The sequence below is a fragment of the Hemiscyllium ocellatum genome, chromosome 10 (assembly GCF_020745735.1).
Source record: "Hemiscyllium ocellatum isolate sHemOce1 chromosome 10, sHemOce1.pat.X.cur, whole genome shotgun sequence".
Classification (NCBI taxonomy): Eukaryota; Metazoa; Chordata; class Chondrichthyes; order Orectolobiformes; family Hemiscylliidae; genus Hemiscyllium; species Hemiscyllium ocellatum.
The window spans coordinates 11,802,521-11,823,934 of record NC_083410.1 but is presented as its reverse complement, the minus strand read 5'-3'; the positions used below and the strand labels follow the sequence as shown (position 1 = coordinate 11,823,934).

Here is a 21,414-nt window from a genome sequence, read left to right as displayed (position 1 = left end):
TATTCAAGAGGCTAAATAGCACACTCCCGCTTTTGTTTGCCTTTTCAAAGGTTCGCTTTGCAATTTTGTTCTTTTACAGCTAACAGAAGGGATGCACGGTAAGAGTTGTGAATAAAGCCCCAACACTTTGCCTGTTTGCTTTGAGTTGGTGGTTATAGGAAATATAATAGGGGCGGCATGGTGCCTCAGTTAGCACTGCTGTCTCACAGCGCCAGGGACCTGGGTTTGATTCCCACCTCAGGTGACTGTCTGTATGGAGTTCACACATTCTCCCCGTGCCTGCGTGGGTTTCCTCCCACAGTCCAAAGATATACAGGTCAGGTGAATTGGCCATGCTAAATTGCCCATAGTGTTAAATGCATTAGTCAGGGGTAAATATAGGGGTTGGGGAATGGGTCTGGGTGGGTTGTTTTTTGGAGGGTTGGTGTGGACATGTTGGTCCGAAGGGCTTGTTTCCATACTGTAGGGAATCTAATCTAGTGGAAGCTAAACCTATACACTTACTTGCTAATGCACTGACATGTCAGAACCATCCATTCTTGAACCAGCTGTGTTTCAAACTCCCATCTAAATTATTCCTACTACTACCCAACTTCGACCAACTTCCTGGAGTTTATTTCTTTTTTTGAACAGACTCTTGCTGTAATGGCTTCAATGGAATATTCTACAAAGAGATGAATACCACCTCAGTGGCAGTCCCATTAGAAAGATAACAAGTTTGCTCTCATTTAATGATTCAGATACCCAGATTTGTGGAGGTTCAATTATCACATTGAAATTAGCACAGCTGAATCAGTCAAGATTTATTTTTAAAATGCACAGAGGTCAGGGCAGCATCTGCAAAGAGAGCGGAGCTTAATGTTTCTGATCACTTTTCAACACAATGACCCAAATATTAACCCTCCCTTCTCCATCGATACTAGCTCATCTCAGTGAGGACAGCATTCTGAATGAGATCTGCAGAACTTGGCAAATGAGTTACATGGAAGCAATGCTCCAAATTTACCTATTCTGCATGTTATTATTTGAATAACTATGTGAAGTACCATTCAGAAAGTTTAACTCCAGCAACATTACAGAAAGTCATAGCAAACTTAGTTGTACATGAATTTGTATTTATTGCTCATTTTTCAGCCAAAAGTAACAAGCAGTGTTATTATACAGATTATTTAAGTACACAAGAGACACGAAGATGGCAAAACACCTTTGAATTTCATTAAGCCCTTGAAGATATTCAAAATTACATACTTTAAAATTTTTGCATTGTGCCTTTTATATACAAACCCGGCAGATATACAGATTGCCAACCAGCTCCAGAACCTTGTGCATACTTCCCACTGGACTCCAAAAAGCAATTAGTGTTAAGTTAAAACCTCTCCTGGGCTCTACAACCACTGAGCTTCAGTTAGAACAGACAGATCAATGTTTATTCATACATAAAATGAGAATCAGTAGTTAGAATTTAATTTTTTTTTGAAAATGGTTATTATACGATTAAATCCAAGACAAATATGATACACTTCAGCTTCATAGAGCTGCAAACATTATAAATAAATGATTGTATTTTAACTGATCCTGATGCAAGAAGGCTGCCACAAATATTTACTGTAATTGCATTTCTGGTTTGTTTTACATACCCCATAACTCCCATATTTAATAAAATGGGATGTTAGAAAAATGCAATGTCTGGACCTGGTACTCTAAAACCACAAGATGTCAGTTCAAAACAAAAGCATTTACTTAGTTCAATATTCTGTTGCTTGTACAACCCATACACATTCACAACTGCACTGACACCACACAGGAACATCTTGTGGTGTGAATCATCCAGCCCCGAACCAGATGAACCAGTTGAACTTATCATTTGACTCAGTTCATCTCTACTGCTGATCACCCTTTGAGTAAATGCTTTGTCTCATAGACTTGTAATTTAATCCTTCAATATTAACATTTACATTTCTTGTACTGGCCTTGAAGGAACATACTAGGCACTTCTGCAGATTGAGAGCTAGTAACATTAATTCAGTTAAAGATTTGACAATGACAGTATAAAAGGTATATAAACACCTACTATTGTATTGTCCCAAATTTTTTAAAATTTTGTACATATTTTCAACATTGATTTAATCTAAAATAATCACACTGCATGTTAACTCCAAGATCAGGCATACTGAACAGTCACCATTTCAAACCTCTATTTCATAAAATGGAGTTCTCTTTCAACTAAAAAACAAATTAAAGTTAATTACTACCAACCATTCACATACATGTAAGGCAAACACAGACCAAACCTTGGCAGTACAGCATAGAAGACCACATTCAACTTGGAAAAAAAACATTAAACTTGAGTTAAAGTTGTTGAGTTTATGCATTTTGTTCTTCGTTTCAGCTTCTCTACTGTTTCTGGACATTCTAGTCAGAACATGTCAATGCTTGGTTCATGAATAAAGAGTTACCTGTGTGTTTTCGGTCATAATCTGCTGGAGGTTAACATGATCAACAAATTATCCAGCAGTCAAGTGTGGAGGACAACTATAGTGTAACTATCCCTTTCTGCCTGGCATTTTTGAGAAACATACAGTTAGCAAACTTGTTATACTGCCAAAAGTGCACTGGGAAAGTAAATCTGGTCAGCCACAAGGGAACTCTTTCCAGGGCCACTCATTTTTACAGCAGCTCAGAAGTGGTCATATGAACCCAACAGATGAGGCCATATTGGTGTAAAACTGGCTGTGCTTTCCACGACCGCTATCCTTATGGTCTACTTCAGAAAGAGTGCTAGTGTAGAATTACAAAATGCACATGAGGCATTAAAATCACTTTCAACCACTGTAATCAAATGTTCCACTGATTGTATACATGCATTATATCAACACTTGCGAAAAACATTCAACTTGAAAACAAAACATTAAACTTAAGTTAAAATTGTTGCGTTTGTGCATTTTGTTCTTCATTTCAGCTTCTCTATTGTTTCTTGACATTCTCGTCAAAACATGTCGATGCTTCGTTCATGAATAAGAGTTATTAGTTTGTTTTCAGTCATAATCTGCTTTAGGTTAACATGATCAACAAATTATCCAGCAGTCAAGTGTGGAGGACAACTATAGCATACACAGCCTGGTTTCTTGAGCTTTTTTTTGAATAAGCTTTCTGCTGATGTATCAGTGCTGTAGTACACAAGGAGATGCAAAGCTCCACACTTTCAATTAGCACTGCACAAATGCCAAGAAGTTGACATTTGTTGTGAAAATTATTTTTATATTGTTACTTTTAAAAACACTGATTACACTGGCATTTTAAAAAAATGCGGGATTATTCCGATTTGTACCAGAGCCATTTCAGGTGTGCCTGATGAACAAAAATGACTTGTTCTTTGAGCTATCATTGCTCATCATCCTCCTCCATTGTACTCAAAAACTTTTCCTTCAGTGACATATCATAAGGATTAAGGCCAAAATATCTCAAGTAACTCAGGCTTCCTATTTGCTGCAGGCTAAAGTCTGAACCATCCCTGTGGGAAGTATTCACAGAAGATTTTCTCCCAGAACAAACCCATTGAATGTGATTAATATAACTCCAATTATAGACATACAAAACAATGTGCCAAACAATACCTCCAGTTGCACCAATATTCTAGAACAATACCTGGAGCAATATAAGTCACTAATTAATACCCAATTTTTTTTATTTTAAAATAACCAAATAGTAGATTATCAAGTGCAACAAAATTTTACCTGGATTTTCCTCTCAAGTCAAACTTCAGGAAATGTGAGCTGAAATATTACACTGTCGTGGCAGACGTAAGTTGGCCATTGTAAACTTTCAACATGTGGGCAGGATAATTTTGATCCATACCAACTTGCCAAAGCTCTCTTCCCCAACCTCCCAAGAAAGTAAAATATGATTTTAGCTCAATTTATATATTTTTTAATCCCAGTTGAGCAGTGCTAAAAAGCTTTGCTCCTCTGATGGTATAACTGCTACAGTATGTCCATAAAATAGATTTTTGAGATATCAAGACCTAGTGTCCACAGACCAATACGTGTAGAGTAATTAACAATCCCAATTACCATTCAGAAGACATTTCAATCTGGACTGGACTTAAAAGAAATGGACTAAATATATGAGAAAAAATACAAAATACTTTAAAAATTAACAGAAAAGTTTTAGCTTTGAATGTACACCGAATTAACACATGTGTAAGTTAAATTGCTAACTTAGTGGTTAAAATTTGAACACCAGTCCAAAAGCTTTGTAGGATGTGCTCCAAGTGGTTGCAGCAAATCAGCAGTAATTCTGGAAAAAATGGAAACTTTGCATAATCATCCAAAAACCTAAATGTCTATATGGGGTATGTACAACCTCCACTGAGCTAACTTGAAAAACAGGTAGTATATTAATCTGCAGAATACTCCTCTTTTACAAACAATTAAAAACAGGAATTTTCTACATGCACTTTAAAATAAAAAAGTGCTGTAAAAAGTTGAACCCTGTGTTAAAATAGTGCACATGAATTTAGTGCAATTTGCATTCAGGGAAAGAAGATTGGCTGGAAAATATACCTGTGGATGCCTGAACTCATACAGACCTGTACTATGTTGTATTACAATGACTGTTCTCCTTTCCACACAAGGTAAAGAGCCTGCTCCAAGGGAGAAAGGCATTTGGAGTAGTTGATTTACAACTACATTTACAGAGATTAATAGCACTTTGTCAACCAAACAATTTGTGTAGTTAATATTTGAATTAACCCGGTCGGATATGATGAGATATCCCTGGGAGCAGCGTGGCCTTGAACCCTAATTCCCTAGCTCACAGGTGGGGACAATACCACTGCCCCAAGGTGTATAATCTGTTGTAAATTGGTTCCCAGTATCTCCATGCTTTCACCATCAGCATGGAAGTATCCGGACTATTTTCCCTTGTTGCAGATGTATGTATCTCTTCAGAAGCTGCTCAGCTCAACTTAATCTGACATATGCTCGGAAATAAGGGATGGATTAGGTAAAAGATAAGAAATGGGACACAGTTGCAGAATTCAGGTCTCTCAAGTACTTCTACCTGCAAATTGCTCGAACAACTATAGGTAGTTCTTCTACAACGTGATAGTTGCGTTCGTGTGAAATCTCATGTTATAGAAAAATCACGCTTTAGAAACAGCGCTTAAAGTGTTGGTGATGTAATCGTGTTACAACCAACGCACATTTTAAAAGTTCACACTTTAGAAGTAGTGTTCCCAATTTGTCAATCATGTTACAGAGAATTCGTGTTAACGAAGCATGCATTATATCAGAACAACCTGTACTACATGTTTAGAGTGAAAATCGGCAAATACGCTCGCTACAGAAATTAATTCTATCTTCACAAATGCTGACAAAGCTGCCATGTTTCTCCAGCATTTCATTTTAGATTCCCAGCATCTACAGTATGAGCTTTCATTATTGTCCGAATCACACATCTGCGTTGGGTAGTATGCCCCCTCTCAAAAAGATACCAAAAATATAAGATAATCATATTTACCTTTGAACTTGAGGGGCAGAATAATCTAAGCCCAAACATTCAGCCAATCTAAGTCATTCAAGTAATGCTTACAACATTCTAACACTGCCTAAGAGGTGCTCAATATTTCAGTAAAATAGTATAACACAGAAAAACACATCAAATAAAAAAATGTCCAGGTATAATTCACAAGGCAAAGACATGAAACTGGAACAAGACCACACAATCCATCTTTCGTAGCTTGTGCATTGCCTACCTCACCCTACCTAAATCTCAAAAGACTTGAGATCCACTTTGATGACCAAAAAGAAATGAAGCAAAATGGTTCCTCTTTGCTCAAATTCTCTCCTCACCAACTGACGAGGTTCCTGCTCCTTATCAACTTAAAGAATCTGAGCATTTTGGATTATTTTGCAGTTGACCTCATGCACTGCAAACTCAAATCCAAAGCAATCAGATAAAGAACAAAGGCACATCTCAGAACCGTGGCAGACACCAACAATTTCTGATTGCTGGTTAGTAAAGCAAGAGCTACTCATCAATACGCCACATTTGAAACATTGGGCAACCACTTCCCAAGACTTCAAGACATAAATCTAAACATCACAACTGAGAAAACAACTGCTAAAATGACAACATAGAATTGGAAATATGCAGCAGGTACACCACCATCCTAATTAACAAGTTATACCTTCAGGTACAGAACACGAGCCAGAGACAGTGCAATGCCTGTGAGAGATATTAAACAATAGTTAACTTCCTGACATAATTATGATTGGTTGGTTCTCATTCCCTTTCTTTTCCCCAGTTCCACAAAGTTGTTCACTTATCCAGTACCCCCTGACAAACATTCGATACTTGACCCATATAAATACGTATCACCTTTTTTGGGTTTCTTCTCAACATTGTGCACCTAATGCTATGCTTATTCAAAATTATTATTTGGTAATTCCGAATACATCAAGAAATAAAGCTCGAGAAACTTTGAAATGCTAGATAACACAAAATGAAGGCTCTTTCCATCCTTCTGTGGCAGTAATGTCTGCCACAACATTGTGGCCACTTACAAACTTGTTAAAAACTTTGATTAAATCAGGAGTTTCTGCTTTGTGAGAAAGACCCAAGGGAATTAGCATTCCCTACTTTACATTTAAAAAACTTCTAACGTTAATCAAACCAACATTTGCATAGTTTACTGAATGCATTTTGAAAATCACCACAGTAGAAATGGTCTGGTGAGGCAGAGCTTTCTCTTTGAAATCTTGTTTTGTTGTTCCACATCTGCTATTCTAATCCATACTGCCAAATGTACAGTCAAACATGATTCTGAGATTTGATAACAGTCAAGTAATTGGAAATCCCATCTTTCCCACCTGTTTGCAGTCTACCCATTTAAACCACTGAATACTTCAAAATTTTTTTTAAGGTTAGATTAGATTCCCTACAGCATGGGAACAGGCCCTTAGGCCCAACCTGCCCACACCGTCCCTCTGAAGAGTAATCCACCCAGACCCATTTCCCTCTGACGAATGCACCTAACACTATGGGCAATTTAGCATGGCCAATTCATCTGACCCACACATCTTTGGACTGTGGGAGGAAATTGGAGTAACCAGAGGAAACCCACGCAGACATTGGAAGAATGTGCAAACTCCACACACAGACAGTTGCCCGAGTGCTAACACAGGACCCTGGTGCTGTGAGGCAGCAGTGCTAACCACTGAGCCACCATGCCACCCTAATATTCCTCACAATCCCAACAGACCAGTTCAAATACATTGCTTGCATTGCATAGGGACAGCACTTAAATTTCCACCATTACTGGTGGGAAAAAAGATTCCTGGATTCTAATAGGCGGAGCTTCCACCAGTAGAAGCACGCTGGTGGTATCCTGACCATTATAGCAAACTGTACATTCCCTTACTGACATCTTAATTGGGTCTTCGCCCAGTTAAGTATTACCGGTTTTGCTGAGTTGTTGCTGTATTCTCCCACACTTGGTATATCAGCAAACTTTCGAGGCCTAACAGTAGTGAAGAAATGGGACTATTCCCTCAATATGGCATGGAAAAAACTTTGAACTCTCTGTTCTGCTCAAAATCACCCCAGAGCTAAAATCAGACCTGATTCAAGGTGAAAACTTAAGTACTACAACAAAGACATAGGGGCAGGAAATTAATACTCAAGTGTTTGGATATTCTTTGAGCAGGTTCAAAGAGGTGCTTATGACAATGTTTGATTCCACTGTTGTGAAAGAGGGCATGGACACAATCATCTCGCAACGAGAAGGACTGCAGGCAGCTCAGCACAGTAGAACTGTGAAGTCAAACTTTGACAATCTAAAAGCCCTCACGTGAATCATAAATAATTTTTTTTACAGCATCTGTCCAGTAGTTCACAAGCCATTTTCAGATCATTTGATTATCACCTACTTTGAAGGAGGAAAATGAAATGTTACTGTTGGAAGATAAGTGAACATGGCAGGTAGAAGAAAGATAATTAATTAACAGAGTTCCAGGATAGGCCAGTGGATGGTTCTCCTTGGGACAGGCAAGTTAATTCTCAAAAGGCACCGCGGAATCAGTTTAAAAAGAAGTTTGCCATGGATGTCCAGTTCCAAAGCCTTACCAGTTAGGTCTAAACATTATGCACTGGCCGATTTCTCATGAAGGTTTTTGCTCAGCAGAAGCAGACCAGGATTTCCTATGCTCACTCTTCCTTGGAGTCCTGTCACCTGATCGGAGTCCTGTTCCTCCTTCAGATTTGGCCATTGCAGTGAGAGCTGACAAGTTTGGGTTAGATTTGGAAAAGTTCCCGCTCCTCCGATTCTCCGAATTTGCAGCCAACTGAGTCCGGAGGCCGGTGCTACGCCGTTTCACTGAGCCAGTGGCTTTTGCAACTCTGTTTGGCCTAACTAATACTCCGTAGCCTGGATTACATCGGAAATACTGCTTTCCACCGACTGAACCGTCATTCTTTCCTGAAACACAGCAAAAGTGTTTTTAGAACTTTAAACTTAGAACAAATTGTGAAAACATTCAGATAGTAAATCAAAGTAAGTGAACACTCAGAAACTAGCCCCATGACAAGATATGCAATATTTAACTTTCTCCCATTAGACTGCTTCTCAAAAGGGTTATGGGGAAAAGGCAGGAAAGTGGACATAAGGAATGCCAGATTAGCTTTGATCCTTTTGAATAATGCAGCACGATCAAGTAGCTAAATAGCTTACTCCTGTTTATGGTCTAAAAGATAATGTGAAGAGGGAGAGGTGAATCTTTAAATCCCACCATTACTGCAGAACAGCAAAATACTTGGAGCTTTTCTCCAGAAGGCACTTTCACACAACAAAATGACTGGCTGAGGGCAGCAGTGGCCCAAAACAGGTCAAAGACACAACCACTCTCTTCAAGAACATGATGAAAAGGAACATAGGGACAGAAGTACCCCTAATCTTTTACTACAACTCCTGGGAGAAAAAAAATACAAAAGAAGATTAACTTCTCACAATAGAGCTAATCTCGAGAATTAAAACAAATCATTCCCCCAGCTCATTGGATTTACATCCTAGTTGGTTAAAAGCAAAAGTGTAGAAAATTGCAAGGCCATTAAGATGAAGGAATCTTTCTTTTCATCTTCTCCTATGTGAAGAAACATGATGGGACAAATTTTTGTGGAAAGAAATATTGGAGCAATGGGCTAGTTTGTAGAGTGTGACAGACAATGATCATTGTATATTCTCAGAGAAACGGATAAATATTTGAAGCAAAAGGAAGATAAAGGTTCATAGGAGAAGGCAAAGGGTAATTGGCCAAAAACTGGCAAATGGGACTAGGTTTACATTGGATATCTGGTTGGCATGGAGGAGTTGGACCAAAGGGTCTGTTTCCATGTTGTATTTCTCCATGACTCTGTCAGTGGATATTTTAAAGACGATAAGCTACATTAACTCCTCCTGTGCTGCGCATCCGTATAACTTCCCATTTCAGCTTTCACATCACCCAAACACTATTATGGTCCACATTGGAAGGATGCAGCATCACGAAAAATGCTACATTTGCCATGCAGAACTGGAGTTGTTTATGAACTTAAGTTGCGGTTTGTAACTTGGAGCAGCAATGAACTTTTTCCATACTAGATAATTGACAACATTATCACAAATAATAAGTTGCAACAAAGTAGTTTTAGAGATGCTGTTGACCATACAATTATATTAACATTTCTCTATTTGTGACTTGGTTGCATAAGATTCACAAGCAGCATTTTATGAATTATAGTGGAGACAAATTTAATTATTTATCCAACACAAGACACCAAATAAAGAAGCACTTCAAGAGAATAAATAAAGGAAAATAACAAAGCAGAAATAAAGCGAAAGAAAAGCAAACTCTTGCCACTCTTGTGGGAAGCCGCAACTCAAGACCTTAAGAAACCAGCTATAAAGTCAATGAGAAAAGGGTTGAAATTAAGGTAAAGCTACCTTTCAGCCCATTAACAACATTCTTTTAAGTATAGAACCAAAATCCCATCGAAGATATTCTCAAGTCTCTTACCTGCTGGTACATTCAGCTCAATTCCAATCCAAATTCCATCAGCAAATTCTGTCGATCCTATATACCTGACTGTACCAGTCTTGTTAGTACCAACTGAGACGTACTCCCCTTCTTTTAGCCACTCAGGAATGGTGTCAACAGCTTCCTCAGAATCTGAAATGATTTCAAGTTTCTCACTTGATAATTCAGGGTCATCATCATACCTTGTACTTGCAGGCACAGAGCTCTCAGAATCGTCACATGGCTCTGGTACATGACCTGCAGCTGGGCCAGAGGCCCCAGAGTCCCATTCCTCTGTTGACCACTGCACTTCTTTATCTTCAAGAATATCTTCAGAATCTTGCCAAGTGGTTTCATCCCCCAAGATGCCTGTGAACGACTTCAATTCGGACGTCCTCACCTTTTGTATTCTGAAGGGGTTAGATGCTGTGGTTATGGTCTGTGCTGCATCAGATTTAGGCTCAGACTTTGAGACAGTTAGCGCTGAGGTTGACTTCTGTACCGGTAACAAGTCCTCCAGCTCATCGATTTGGAGAGAATGCAGGGTGACCTTCTGGTTGGTCACATCGGGACTAACTGTTTTGTCCAATGGTGTTTTGGTTGTCTGAGAAGTAGAGAAGCTATTTTTCGTCTCAACTGATGCAGGTATTTCCATGGGCTCTGCCACCATTGTCTCATGTGCAGATTCTGCTGTTACCTCCGGACTTACTGATCGATTTTGAATTCTTCCACAATCCTTTCCCATATCCTTGATTTGGCTTTGCAGTTGGAATTGACCTTCGCAGGATATCAGTGGCGCACCACCTGTTACTTGAGTGATTTGATGCTGCATGCCCAGAGATCCATTCGCCACATGTCCAGCAAAGCCGGAATCTGATTTAATATCAGCATTCAGTTGTGCTAAACCCTCACTAGTGGCTGTCCTTTGACTTTGTAGCTGGGCACAAGTGTCCCTGTCTGTAGTGACCCAACCTGGTGGAGGTACGCCAACATCGCCACTTGACACCATAGCGGTTTCCGAAAGTGTTGCTGTGGAAACGCTATGGGAGAAATACCCACTTGAAGCCTCACTTGAAGGACTTTGAGGGTCTCCTTGGGATTCATGACCAGCTGTGTCCACTGAATCGATCTTTGACGGAGCATTTGGAGTGCCTGAGGCTATGGCTACGGGGTGGGTGGGTTTTGTCATGATCACTGGAGCAGAAGAGACTTTGTCTTGTTGAGCCTGATGAAAACGTACAGAAACACCACGTTTTGGCAAAACAAATGTTAGCGCACTTTATCCCTTCTCCTCATTAACCCCATCCCACAACCACTCCAAAAAAACACATACTTTGCAACAAATATATGCCATACTGAAATCATGCAAAAATCTCAAATATATTCCTCATCATCCTTCTAGCAGAAGGAAGATACCTCAGTAGACAAACGAGTTCTAAGGGAGGTGCTAAAGAGCAGTGACCAAAACTGGAAAGAAAAACATCTCTAAAGAAATAGATTTCTCAGTCCATCCTTGACTTAATAAACATTATAAGTAACACATCACAGAACATGAAGGCAATGAAAATCAATTTTTCATATGTTTATTTAAATGGAAATTAAGTTGCATTTATGTAGCAACTTTGAGTCCTTGGGACATCCCAGAAGTGCTTCACGATCAATCTTTGTTTGAAATGCAGTCAATTTTCTTATACAGTAAACCCAGCTGCCAATTAGCCACAATCAGGTCCATATGCAAGGTCGATAAAGAACATTCTGAGCAAAACAGACAGTGAGCTAATGAATGTTTTTAAATCCCTCCCTCGTCTTGCAGCATAGTATCTTCCTCGAGTCTGCATCCCAGCTGTTACCCTCAGTCCTCACCATTCTGAATCATCATTCCATTCCATCATTGGAAAGCTCTCTTTCATATCCATTTGACCTTGTTACCTCTTTCACAACCTTTAAGAAGCATCTCTCTTTACTGCTCTCCTTTCAACTGACTATGCTGTTCACCTTTCTATCTTTCAAAGTACTCCCAAGACAGCAGCACTGTAAAATATTTAAGCTGCTGATTACATAAGTGTATACATAAGACCTTTGGAGTAAGTTTGATTTTTCTAACCACGTGCAGACAATGTGCTGAGAGATACCTATTCAGACAGGTATGAATTCAAATACTTCTTGAAATTATACTTACGACTTGATTCTGTTCAAAAGTATCTTCAAATTTAGCAGACTGCACCACAATTCGAGGAACAGACTACAGGTAAGAAACACTGATCAGTTACTATGCACTATTTATTTAGAGAAGGCTTAAACCCCAAAATCCCCAGATTCAGTTTAAATTATTCCATCATTCAGTAACCTGTGAACATTTAACAAAAATTTGCTATTAAATAATTTTAGGTTCCCAGTTCTCCACATTCTGTGCAACCAGGACCACTGCACTTTCACCAACAGCAGATCCAATCACAGCTTGTTCATTCACCTTTTTCTGAATATCTCTTCAAAACCCATCATCTCTTTCCTCTGCATCCTATGCAAGTGCCTGCAGAAGCTCTGGCTCAAGACCGAAGATCATTATTATAATTCAGTGTCAGTCCTGGTCCACAAAAATATCAGTGACATTTCAAATAAGGTACTTGGTTAAATGTAAAGCACTTAGAGGTATCCCAAAGGTTGAGAAAGGCACTACATAAATGTAATGGCGCTTTTACATTTTTTGAATGAAATATGATTTAAACTGTGATGTCATCATAACCAGAACACATTGTAAGTTACTGAAACCAATGAAATGATCAGGCCGGCCTGCACAGAGTTCAGTAACAGTACAAGTCACTTGTGTGATCCCTTTCCATTTCAACTGCTTCCATGTTGCTCATAAAAGGATCATGAACCAGAAAACATGATTTTAAAGCATTTTGCAGAAGAAACTAATGCAAGGCATAGTGGACATTGGGGTTTCAAATGCACTATTAGTTCTGTGATACAGGCAGGTTCAATTGATGGATTTAGAAGGGTATCAAATGATTACTTAAATAGAAACAGTGCGCAGGATTAAAGGGAACAAGGAGAGTCACACTCATTCAAAACACTCAGACAGCTGGTTTAGACAACACGCCAAATAGCTTCTTTCTGGACCATTAACAATTCTGTGACCTTGTGATGTTACATTGGTGATGCCTGCATTCCCAAAAGATTCAACACCTTGTTCAGGACTGCAGCACCTTCTGTACTGAATGGCGTGCCTTGTGATTACAACAACAGCGCCATAAACTGAGTAAATATTCCTGTTTATATTGCACAGACATTAATGCCTCCCTGCAGCTGATAAGTATTCCCCCCTTCACTTATCTCAGGAACTTTGTTATAGATCATATTGAAAAGCCAGTTCATTGAAGCTATCATTGAATATATAGAGGTCTGGTAATTTTTTTAATGAATTATTACAAAGGCGCCCTTAAAGTTTCTTACTTTCATAATTCTTTCACACACAAATACAGTTTTACACCAATTAAAAACAAAATGAGCATTTTAAGATTCTGTCAAGCACCATGGCCAGCTTAATTGAAAAATTGTTACAAACTGCCAAATTGATGGCAATCTTCCTCCGATTCCTGCTTGCTTCTTGACAATTAAGCTCACTATCTTTGACATTGTTGAAATCTTTCTTGCTCCGCTCTCAACTTGCCACATTGGTCTTTTTCACCTGTAGTCAATTAACCAACTCATCCTGCCCATGTTTCTGAGAACTATCATCACTTTATCACAATATCCCTACATCTAAAGACTAAAGACTAAACGAAAAAGGAGCAAACAAAACACAAGTGGTGCTCCAGTTTTTCCCACAGCCCAATGGTGCACAGGTTATGTGGACTGGCCATGCTAGAATTGCACTGTAATATTCAGATATGAGCAGGCTAGGTGGGTTATCCATGGTAAAATTCAGGGTTACAAGGATAGGGCTGGGGTGGGGGCTGGGTCTGGGTGGGATGCTCTTTGGTAGGTCGGTGCACAGACAGTGGATCAAATGGTCTCTTTCCATACTGTAGTGATACTATGGTTCAAACAGGACCTGACAATGTTAAAACATGCTCTCTCTCCACAGATGCTGCCCAACCTAAAATTTTCCACAATTTGTTTCTGCTTCCGATTTCTAGCACCTGCAATTGTCTGGATTTTTAAAATTAAAAAAGGGGTTCACAGCATCTCTTATGTCTTCATTCCCAACCACATATGTTTAGTTTGTTTTAAAAAAAAAGTCATTAAACAGTTAAGTCCTCACCTGTTGATTCGGTACAGGGACAGATCTTCTCTTCTCTTCATCACGTACAGGGAAAAGTGATTTGAGAAGTTTGGGCATCTGAGGTACAAAGGCCTTCACTGGATTCAAATAAGAGGCTGCTAGTGCTGAGAATGAGTCTGATAAGAGATGGTAGATAATGATGCAGAATCTGCAAATGAATTCCTTCATTGTACTATATGTTTTACCTTTCTATTTTGCACTACCCTTTGTTTCTTTACCATATGACTAAGGACAGAGAAAATGTAGGAGTTCTCTCCACAAACTTGATGCACCAATGTGTATTCGTCATTAGGTGTAACCACAAACTGATCACTTACTTTTCCCAGAACATCTCACCTTTTCCCTCTTCCTTGATACAAACATCAGCACAAGACCCAAATTTTATTTCTATTAGTTTGAATCCACATAAGGCACAGATTGCAAATACAGGTTCCCCTCCAAACCACACTACCTTGTCTTTGAACTATGTCACCATTCCTTCACTGTGTCAAAATTCTATAACTCCTTTGCTGATAGGACTCTGGGTGTACCTACGCCATACGGACTGGTCAAGGGAGCAGCTCTTAAATACTCAATCAAAAAGTTCAGTTTAAGCACAATTACGGAAAGGAAACAAATCTTGGCATTTCTAAGGATACCCAAAGCTTTTCAATAAATGAATAAAAATAAAGTCAGATTTGCCAAACCTGATAAGAATAGCAGGTTTTAATTACAATCATAGCTTCAAAGTCACCATTTCTAACATTCAATTACAGTTTTATAGACTTTTAAAATTAATTGATGTGTTTTGATTAATTGAATTTAAATTCCACTGGTTACCAAATGGGATTTGAAACTACAGTCTAAGAATGTGAGCATAGTCTACTAACATTACTACCACACTGGTCTCTCAGTTCCCATTCAAGGGATTTCAAAGTAATTCAGCAATGTTATTCACTTTGTCAGAGCTTTGGAGAATAGTTGTACCATCAGTAAAGATAACTTTGCAAAACAAGTAGCATTATGATTTTATCAGTACAATCTTCATGCATTAGCCCATGTTTCCCTAATATACTGCCCAGTGATCATCATTGAGCATGGCATAGCAAAGGAATACATGCCCCCATTTACACTTCCTGAAATGTCTACTGGGAACCATTCTGACTTGAAGCCATTGTTCTGATTTTCAAATTCACATTGGTACACAAAAACTTGAGGCTCTGGGTCACACAACTGACCATTTTCTTCCAAACAGGACAGCAAACTTGATGTTTTTGGGGAATATATGCACAATGAAATGGTCCTTCTAATTCACACACTAAAACTGGCTGGAGTTTCTGCTATTTTGGCAGATCTCATTTCATTAAGTAAAACAATGTACCTTAGAAAGTGAGTGAATCAATGAGAAAGAGGTGCAAAAGAGGAATTAAGAACAATACAGACAAAGTGTTACAACTCCAATAATATCATGCACTAATGTTTCCCCTGACGCTGGAATGAAAGCAAATCTAGATGGACAATAAAAAATGGCACCTGTTGTTAGAATTTCTTACCATTATCCATCACAGAAGCACAAGCAGTGCAAATGGGAGAAAGAATGACAAATTATTAATTACATCACAGGAATTATTTCTAAAATTGGCAGCAATTTCATTTTTTATAACAAAATTGTCTCAACACAATCAGGGCTATTTTAAAAACATGCAGCCTTTGTATCACAATATTAGATTTTATTAGTGGAAGAGCTGCAAAGGGTTGAGTGCGTTGTACTATTGGACAGCATATCTGCCAGCAGTTATTACCGTTCATAGCTGTTAGCAGGCAGCATTGCAAATGACTGGAAACTCTGACAGACAAAGGTAGGACAAGAAGAGGGGGATAAAAAACAAAACAAGGAGTTGGCCCTGTTCGAAAGTCATTAGATGATGCTACTGTCCTTAGTATGTGCATCACAGCTACTAAAATTTTAGTCAATTGATTTTTGGATTGTGTTTTTCTTTGCTGCAAACTGCACTTTTTCTCCAAGACATATTTCCAAACCCAGCTCATGAATCCTACATCCTCCCAGCCATTTAAGTTGTCATTGGACAAGCATATGGACGTACATGGAATAGTGTAGGTTAGATAGGCTTCAGATTGGTATGACAGGTTGGCGCAACATTGGAGGGCCTATGTTCTATGAGTCCAGGCAGGTCTCAAAAACACATGGTTCCCAATTTGCCTGATTTCTACTCTCATTACATGAAAGCGAGAGTCATACTTTGTTTTTCACCCTTCTTTCCTTCCTTTTGTGCCTTTTGGGTGATCTTAATGCTTCACAAAAAGGTTTCATTTAAGAAATAAAATTAACAAACCCGGAGAAGGCATACAGCAAAAGTTACTTTGTTAGTCATGTACTAACAGCATACTGTTGGTCAAACAAAAAGAGCTCAGAATTTCCAGAACATTAGATATTGTGCAAGGTGGCAGTTTGAAGTGAATCATGCATTTTTAGCAAATATAAATTACGTGATACGAAGCAAACATTTTACAAGTCTGAAGCAGCAGCTGGACATTTTGCTGGAAAATATTCTTTTACAAGATTAGAAGTATGTCATACCATAAAGCCCCATTACAGTTAAGTATTAAGACAGATTACAGAAATTAAAGTGAACTTGTTTCATTATTCGCAAAGTCTTTCCAGAATTTTCAATCCATTTTGCTCAAGTAATATTCAGTTAAAGATCACACCAGCAGAATATTTAAAATCTCCTCAATGAGCCACAAGCTTTCTAAAAGAACAAATACCTGAAAGATTGGAGAATGCTGAAAGCAGCCACGGATAGATCAAGGATGTCACTTCCTGCTTCCAATTACGTAAATTCATGAAGATCGAAAGTGCATTAATAAACTAACAAGTGATCTAGGTTCTGAAGGAGGTACCCCTAATTAATAGGAGTGATGTTTGAAAGTTACAGGTTGTGTCAAACAATTAAGCTTTAGGATTGAGATTAAATATCTCAGAGGTCAGGTGAAACTTGCAAGCTAACCACAATGACTGTTTCTTAAAGAATTCAGGTTCCAAAAACAAAAACAAAAACAAAAAAACAGTACGCCTTTTGAAAGCACTAAAACAGTTACACTAGCATCTGGAAGACTGTGATTTTAATATCCTTGTAAGTCAAACTTTTGTTTTCAAAATTTCTTGCACTCTTTCCATATAAAAAGAAAACTATTCTATGTCATAGAGGTTTACAGCACAGAAAAAAGCCCATCAGCCCATCGAATCTGCACTGGTCAAAAGCCCACCTAATTATTTTAATCTTATTTTTTAGCCCTTGGCCAATAACTTTTATGTCTTGGCACTGCAAGTGTATAATTAAACACTTCTTAAATGTTAGGAGGTTTTCTACATCACCGTCCTAACCGGCAATGAGTTCCAGATTCTTAGTACCCTCTGGGTGAAAGTCATTTTCCTCACGTCCCCTCAGAACAACCTGCTCCTAACCTTAGGTCTACGCCTCATGGTTAGTGATCCCTCCACCAAGGGGAAAGGTTTCTTCTTACCCACCCTGTCCATGTCCTTCATGATTTTATATATCCTTGGAACACTTCTCACCTGCATCTTGTGGCATGGAATGCCTAGACGCTGGGGATCGGTATGGAGGAGTCTTCTTGTTGGACTGCAGCGCAGCTGTCGAAATGTCCTGCTGACTCTCCCATCGACTCTGCCCAGGAACAGGTGAGAAAAAAAACGAAATCCAGTTCAAGTTACGTTTTTGTGATAGCTGCACTTGAGACTATGGGCACTGAAAGGTTTTAAAACTACATCAATATTTTCCTTCATTTAAGTCTCTGAGTACCACACACGAGATAAGGAAGAAAGTTCCAAGACTCTCACCTGCACGATGCAAAAGGCCACTTTAAAAACTCCATTCCCTACTTACGCATGTATTTGCTCATGTTTGTTTGGGTGGAAAGGAGAGAGAGAGAGAGAGAGAGAGAGAGAGACATGGAACAGGTTCAAGCTTGCCTTCATTTAACATGTCAGCCCTAAACTAAAAGCATATACTTAAGTCTTCACACTGCTATTCTAAGTGATAGCAAGGGCCAATATTGGTCTCCACCCTTACATATCCCAAAATATTGAAGGAAAAAAATTCAACATTTTAACTGGCTATATGATGAAAATTATGATAATATCTTTGATTAATTTCAATTAAGTTCAAAGAATGGTCCTTTGTAGGTGAAAATTTTTCAACATTTTAAATGATTCATCACAGAATCCCTACATTATGGAAACAGGCCATTTGCCCCAACAAGTCCACATCGACCCTCTGAAGAATGACCCACCCAGACCCATTCTCAGTTTAAATTCCAAATTACTTAGTAATTTAGATCATTTCCCCTGATCTACACATATGGGAAATTTAGCATGGCCAATTCATCTGACCTGAATATCGTTTTGGATTGTGGGAGGAAACCCATGCAGACATGGGGAGAATGTGCAAACTCCACACAGAGAGTCACCCGAGGCTGGAATTGAACCCAGATCCCTGGCACTGTGAGGCAGCAGTGCTAACCAATGAGCCACACTGGCACGCGAAACAGCCAAATCCCCAATTATGTAGTATTATTCCTTGACCATGAAATCTGGAGTTGCAAATATAATGAATATAGATGGGGTGAATGCCAGGCAAGGTTTTTCTCAATAATTAAATCTTAATTCTCTTCAGTCTAGATTACTCAGTAATTTGGAATTTAAATTGAGAAGCAAATTTCAAATTCACTTTTCAAGACAGCAGCCAACTTCCATGGCTAATCCATCTGACCTACATATCCGTGAGATACTGTGGACAATTTAGCAAGTACAATTAACCTAACCTGCACATCTTGGGAGGAAACTGGAGCACCCCAGGCAGAGTGTGCCAACTCCATGCAGACAGTCACCTAAGGGTGGAATTGAACCTGGGTCCCCAGTGCTGTGAGGCAGCAGTGCTAACCACTGAGCCACCATGCCACCCACTATGATTACCAGTGCAATAACACAGATGGACTTCAGTCGGGGCCACACCTGTGGGGATATCACTAATACTACACAATTGGGGATTTGGCTATTTAGGTTCGATGCTTCTCTTACAACTTACACTAATGATAACATTAATCCATCTAGCCAATTTGTTCTTCAAAGACAAAAACACAAAGGGGTTTAAAAAAAAACCTGGTGATATCAATTGCATGCCCCTAAAATCTTGCATCATCAAGATCTTAAAGGTTGGTTATCATGTGCTGCGGTAAATTTAACCAGAATCGTGTCACTTGAATGGTCAAATCACCAACAGCAGTGACACAGGAATCAACTAGCAATGTTGAGAGTTAGTTACTCAGGCAAGTTATTTCTCTTTAATACTGTTAATTTGCCATATATTCATGACAGGAATGTAATTACCTTGTTGCGTTCAAGGCTGGATCTTGCATTGAGGTCATGACGGCTTCCAGATAACTTGTTTTAAAAATGCAAAAGAAACATGCATTACTTGAGTGAAGTAAAACTATTACGAATACTATCATAGATCAGAGCATGCAAACTCAGAACTAGTCAAATTTGGATGTGGTGGTGAGAACAATCAAGGGGATTATGCAGCATTTATAACAAACAATGGGTTTATTAAAATAGCAAAAGGTGATTAGGGACAGGACTTCATAAAGGAATCAACAAAGTATTTTATAAGTGAGTCAAACCAACAAAAAATAATCCTTACATAAATTCTTGACACATCAGCCTTAGCTAGGGTAATGGTGTTTATATTCACAAATATAATTAGCACACAATATATTTCCTGCAGATAACAATTATTAGTTTTTCAATAAGGCAGCCAGGACATTTCAATTCATAATAACTGTATTATCATCATTCAACAAGAACTTTTCCATTCCCCTGCAACTCCGCCTAGTTCATTATTTTGTGATAACACTTCATGTCAACTTCACTAAGGTGTGGTGAGAACACCACTCTTAACTAAAGTCGGAGTACACTGCCCTTTCCCTTTCAGCTTATTACTTTTAAATTAAACATTTATTCACTTACCTTGGAAATGATCAGAATTCAACTTCCATCAGCTTTTAGCAGTGAATTCTACATTCTACAAGCATATAAGAAAATAACTTCTCCTGACCTCTCCCTGAATTCCCTTGGTAATTACATGTTTTGCCACAGAAGTGCCAGGTAATGGCTACCTCATGCAAAAAGAAATTTAACGTTAATACTCAATGACATCATCATCACTAAATTCCCAATCAATATCCTGAGGGTTACCATTAACAAGAAATTAAATTGGAGTAGCCATAGAAATACTGAGCGATAAAAGCAGGTCAAAGGCTCAGAACTCTAAGGCAAGTAACTCACCTCCCGATTTCCCAAAGTCTACCCATCATTTACAAAGCAAAGGTCATTATTGTGATGGAATACTCTGCATTCACCCAAAGAATGCTGTTTCAACACTACTGAAGAAGCTCAAAGCCATCCAGGACAATGTTGATTGGCACAACATTGCAAGATGTACTGCTGCAAGAACCCTTCATCACTACTTTCCAAAACTGCACCCTTCACCACCAAAGCTGCACAATGTCAGAAGACAGATGAGAGCATCATCACCTGCAAGTTCCCCTCTACGTCTCACACCACCCTGACTTGGAACTATATTGCCCTTCCTTTATTGTCACTTCATTAAAATATTGGCACACTCTCCCTAACAGCACTGTGGGTGTAGGTACACCTCTTATATAGCAAGCTTCAGGAACAAATGTAGTCTTGGCCAGCAATGCTCACAGCCCATGGAAGGACTAAGAAAGTTACCTTCAAACCTCGATTTACTAAATGCAAGTATTAATCCCTTAATACCTCATCAACATTTTTCATTAAAGACCCTCAACTCAACTAAAATTCTGTAATGTAATCCTACCTTTTAACAACGTAGCTGTTTCCAGTCAACCTACCCTTGACAATCAGATGTTTCCTCCTCCTAATGTTTAAAGATTTCAAGTGAAGTTAATAACTAGGGAGCACAACTTAAAAATAAGTGGTCAGCCACTTAATGCAGATGAGGAAAACAAACT

General features: G+C 38.8%; 1 protein-coding gene across 4 annotated transcripts in view; it reads right to left on the bottom strand.

Annotated features, from left to right (window-relative positions):
- Positions 1-1,098: 1,098 nt before the first annotated feature.
- LOC132819649 (kinesin-like protein KIF13B) overlaps positions 1,099-21,414 on the bottom strand; it is a 176,139-nt gene continuing 155,823 nt past the window's right edge. Inside the window, exons 35-40 of one of the 4 annotated variants that reach the window (XM_060831252.1) lie at positions 19,748-19,801; positions 17,918-18,026; positions 14,320-14,456; positions 12,232-12,294; positions 10,053-11,277; positions 1,099-8,479 (exon numbers count right to left, since the gene is read on the bottom strand). In XM_060831252.1, coding sequence (XP_060687235.1) covers positions 8,163-8,479; positions 10,053-11,277; positions 12,232-12,294; positions 14,320-14,456; positions 17,918-18,026; positions 19,748-19,801 — 1,905 coding nt within the window. In that variant the 3' untranslated portion in view covers positions 1,099-8,162. The remainder of the gene's footprint in view (positions 8,480-10,052; positions 11,278-12,231; positions 12,295-14,319; positions 14,457-17,917; positions 18,027-19,747; positions 19,802-21,414) is intronic. The other 3 variants (XM_060831253.1, XM_060831256.1, XM_060831254.1) reach the window with 3 other exon arrangements.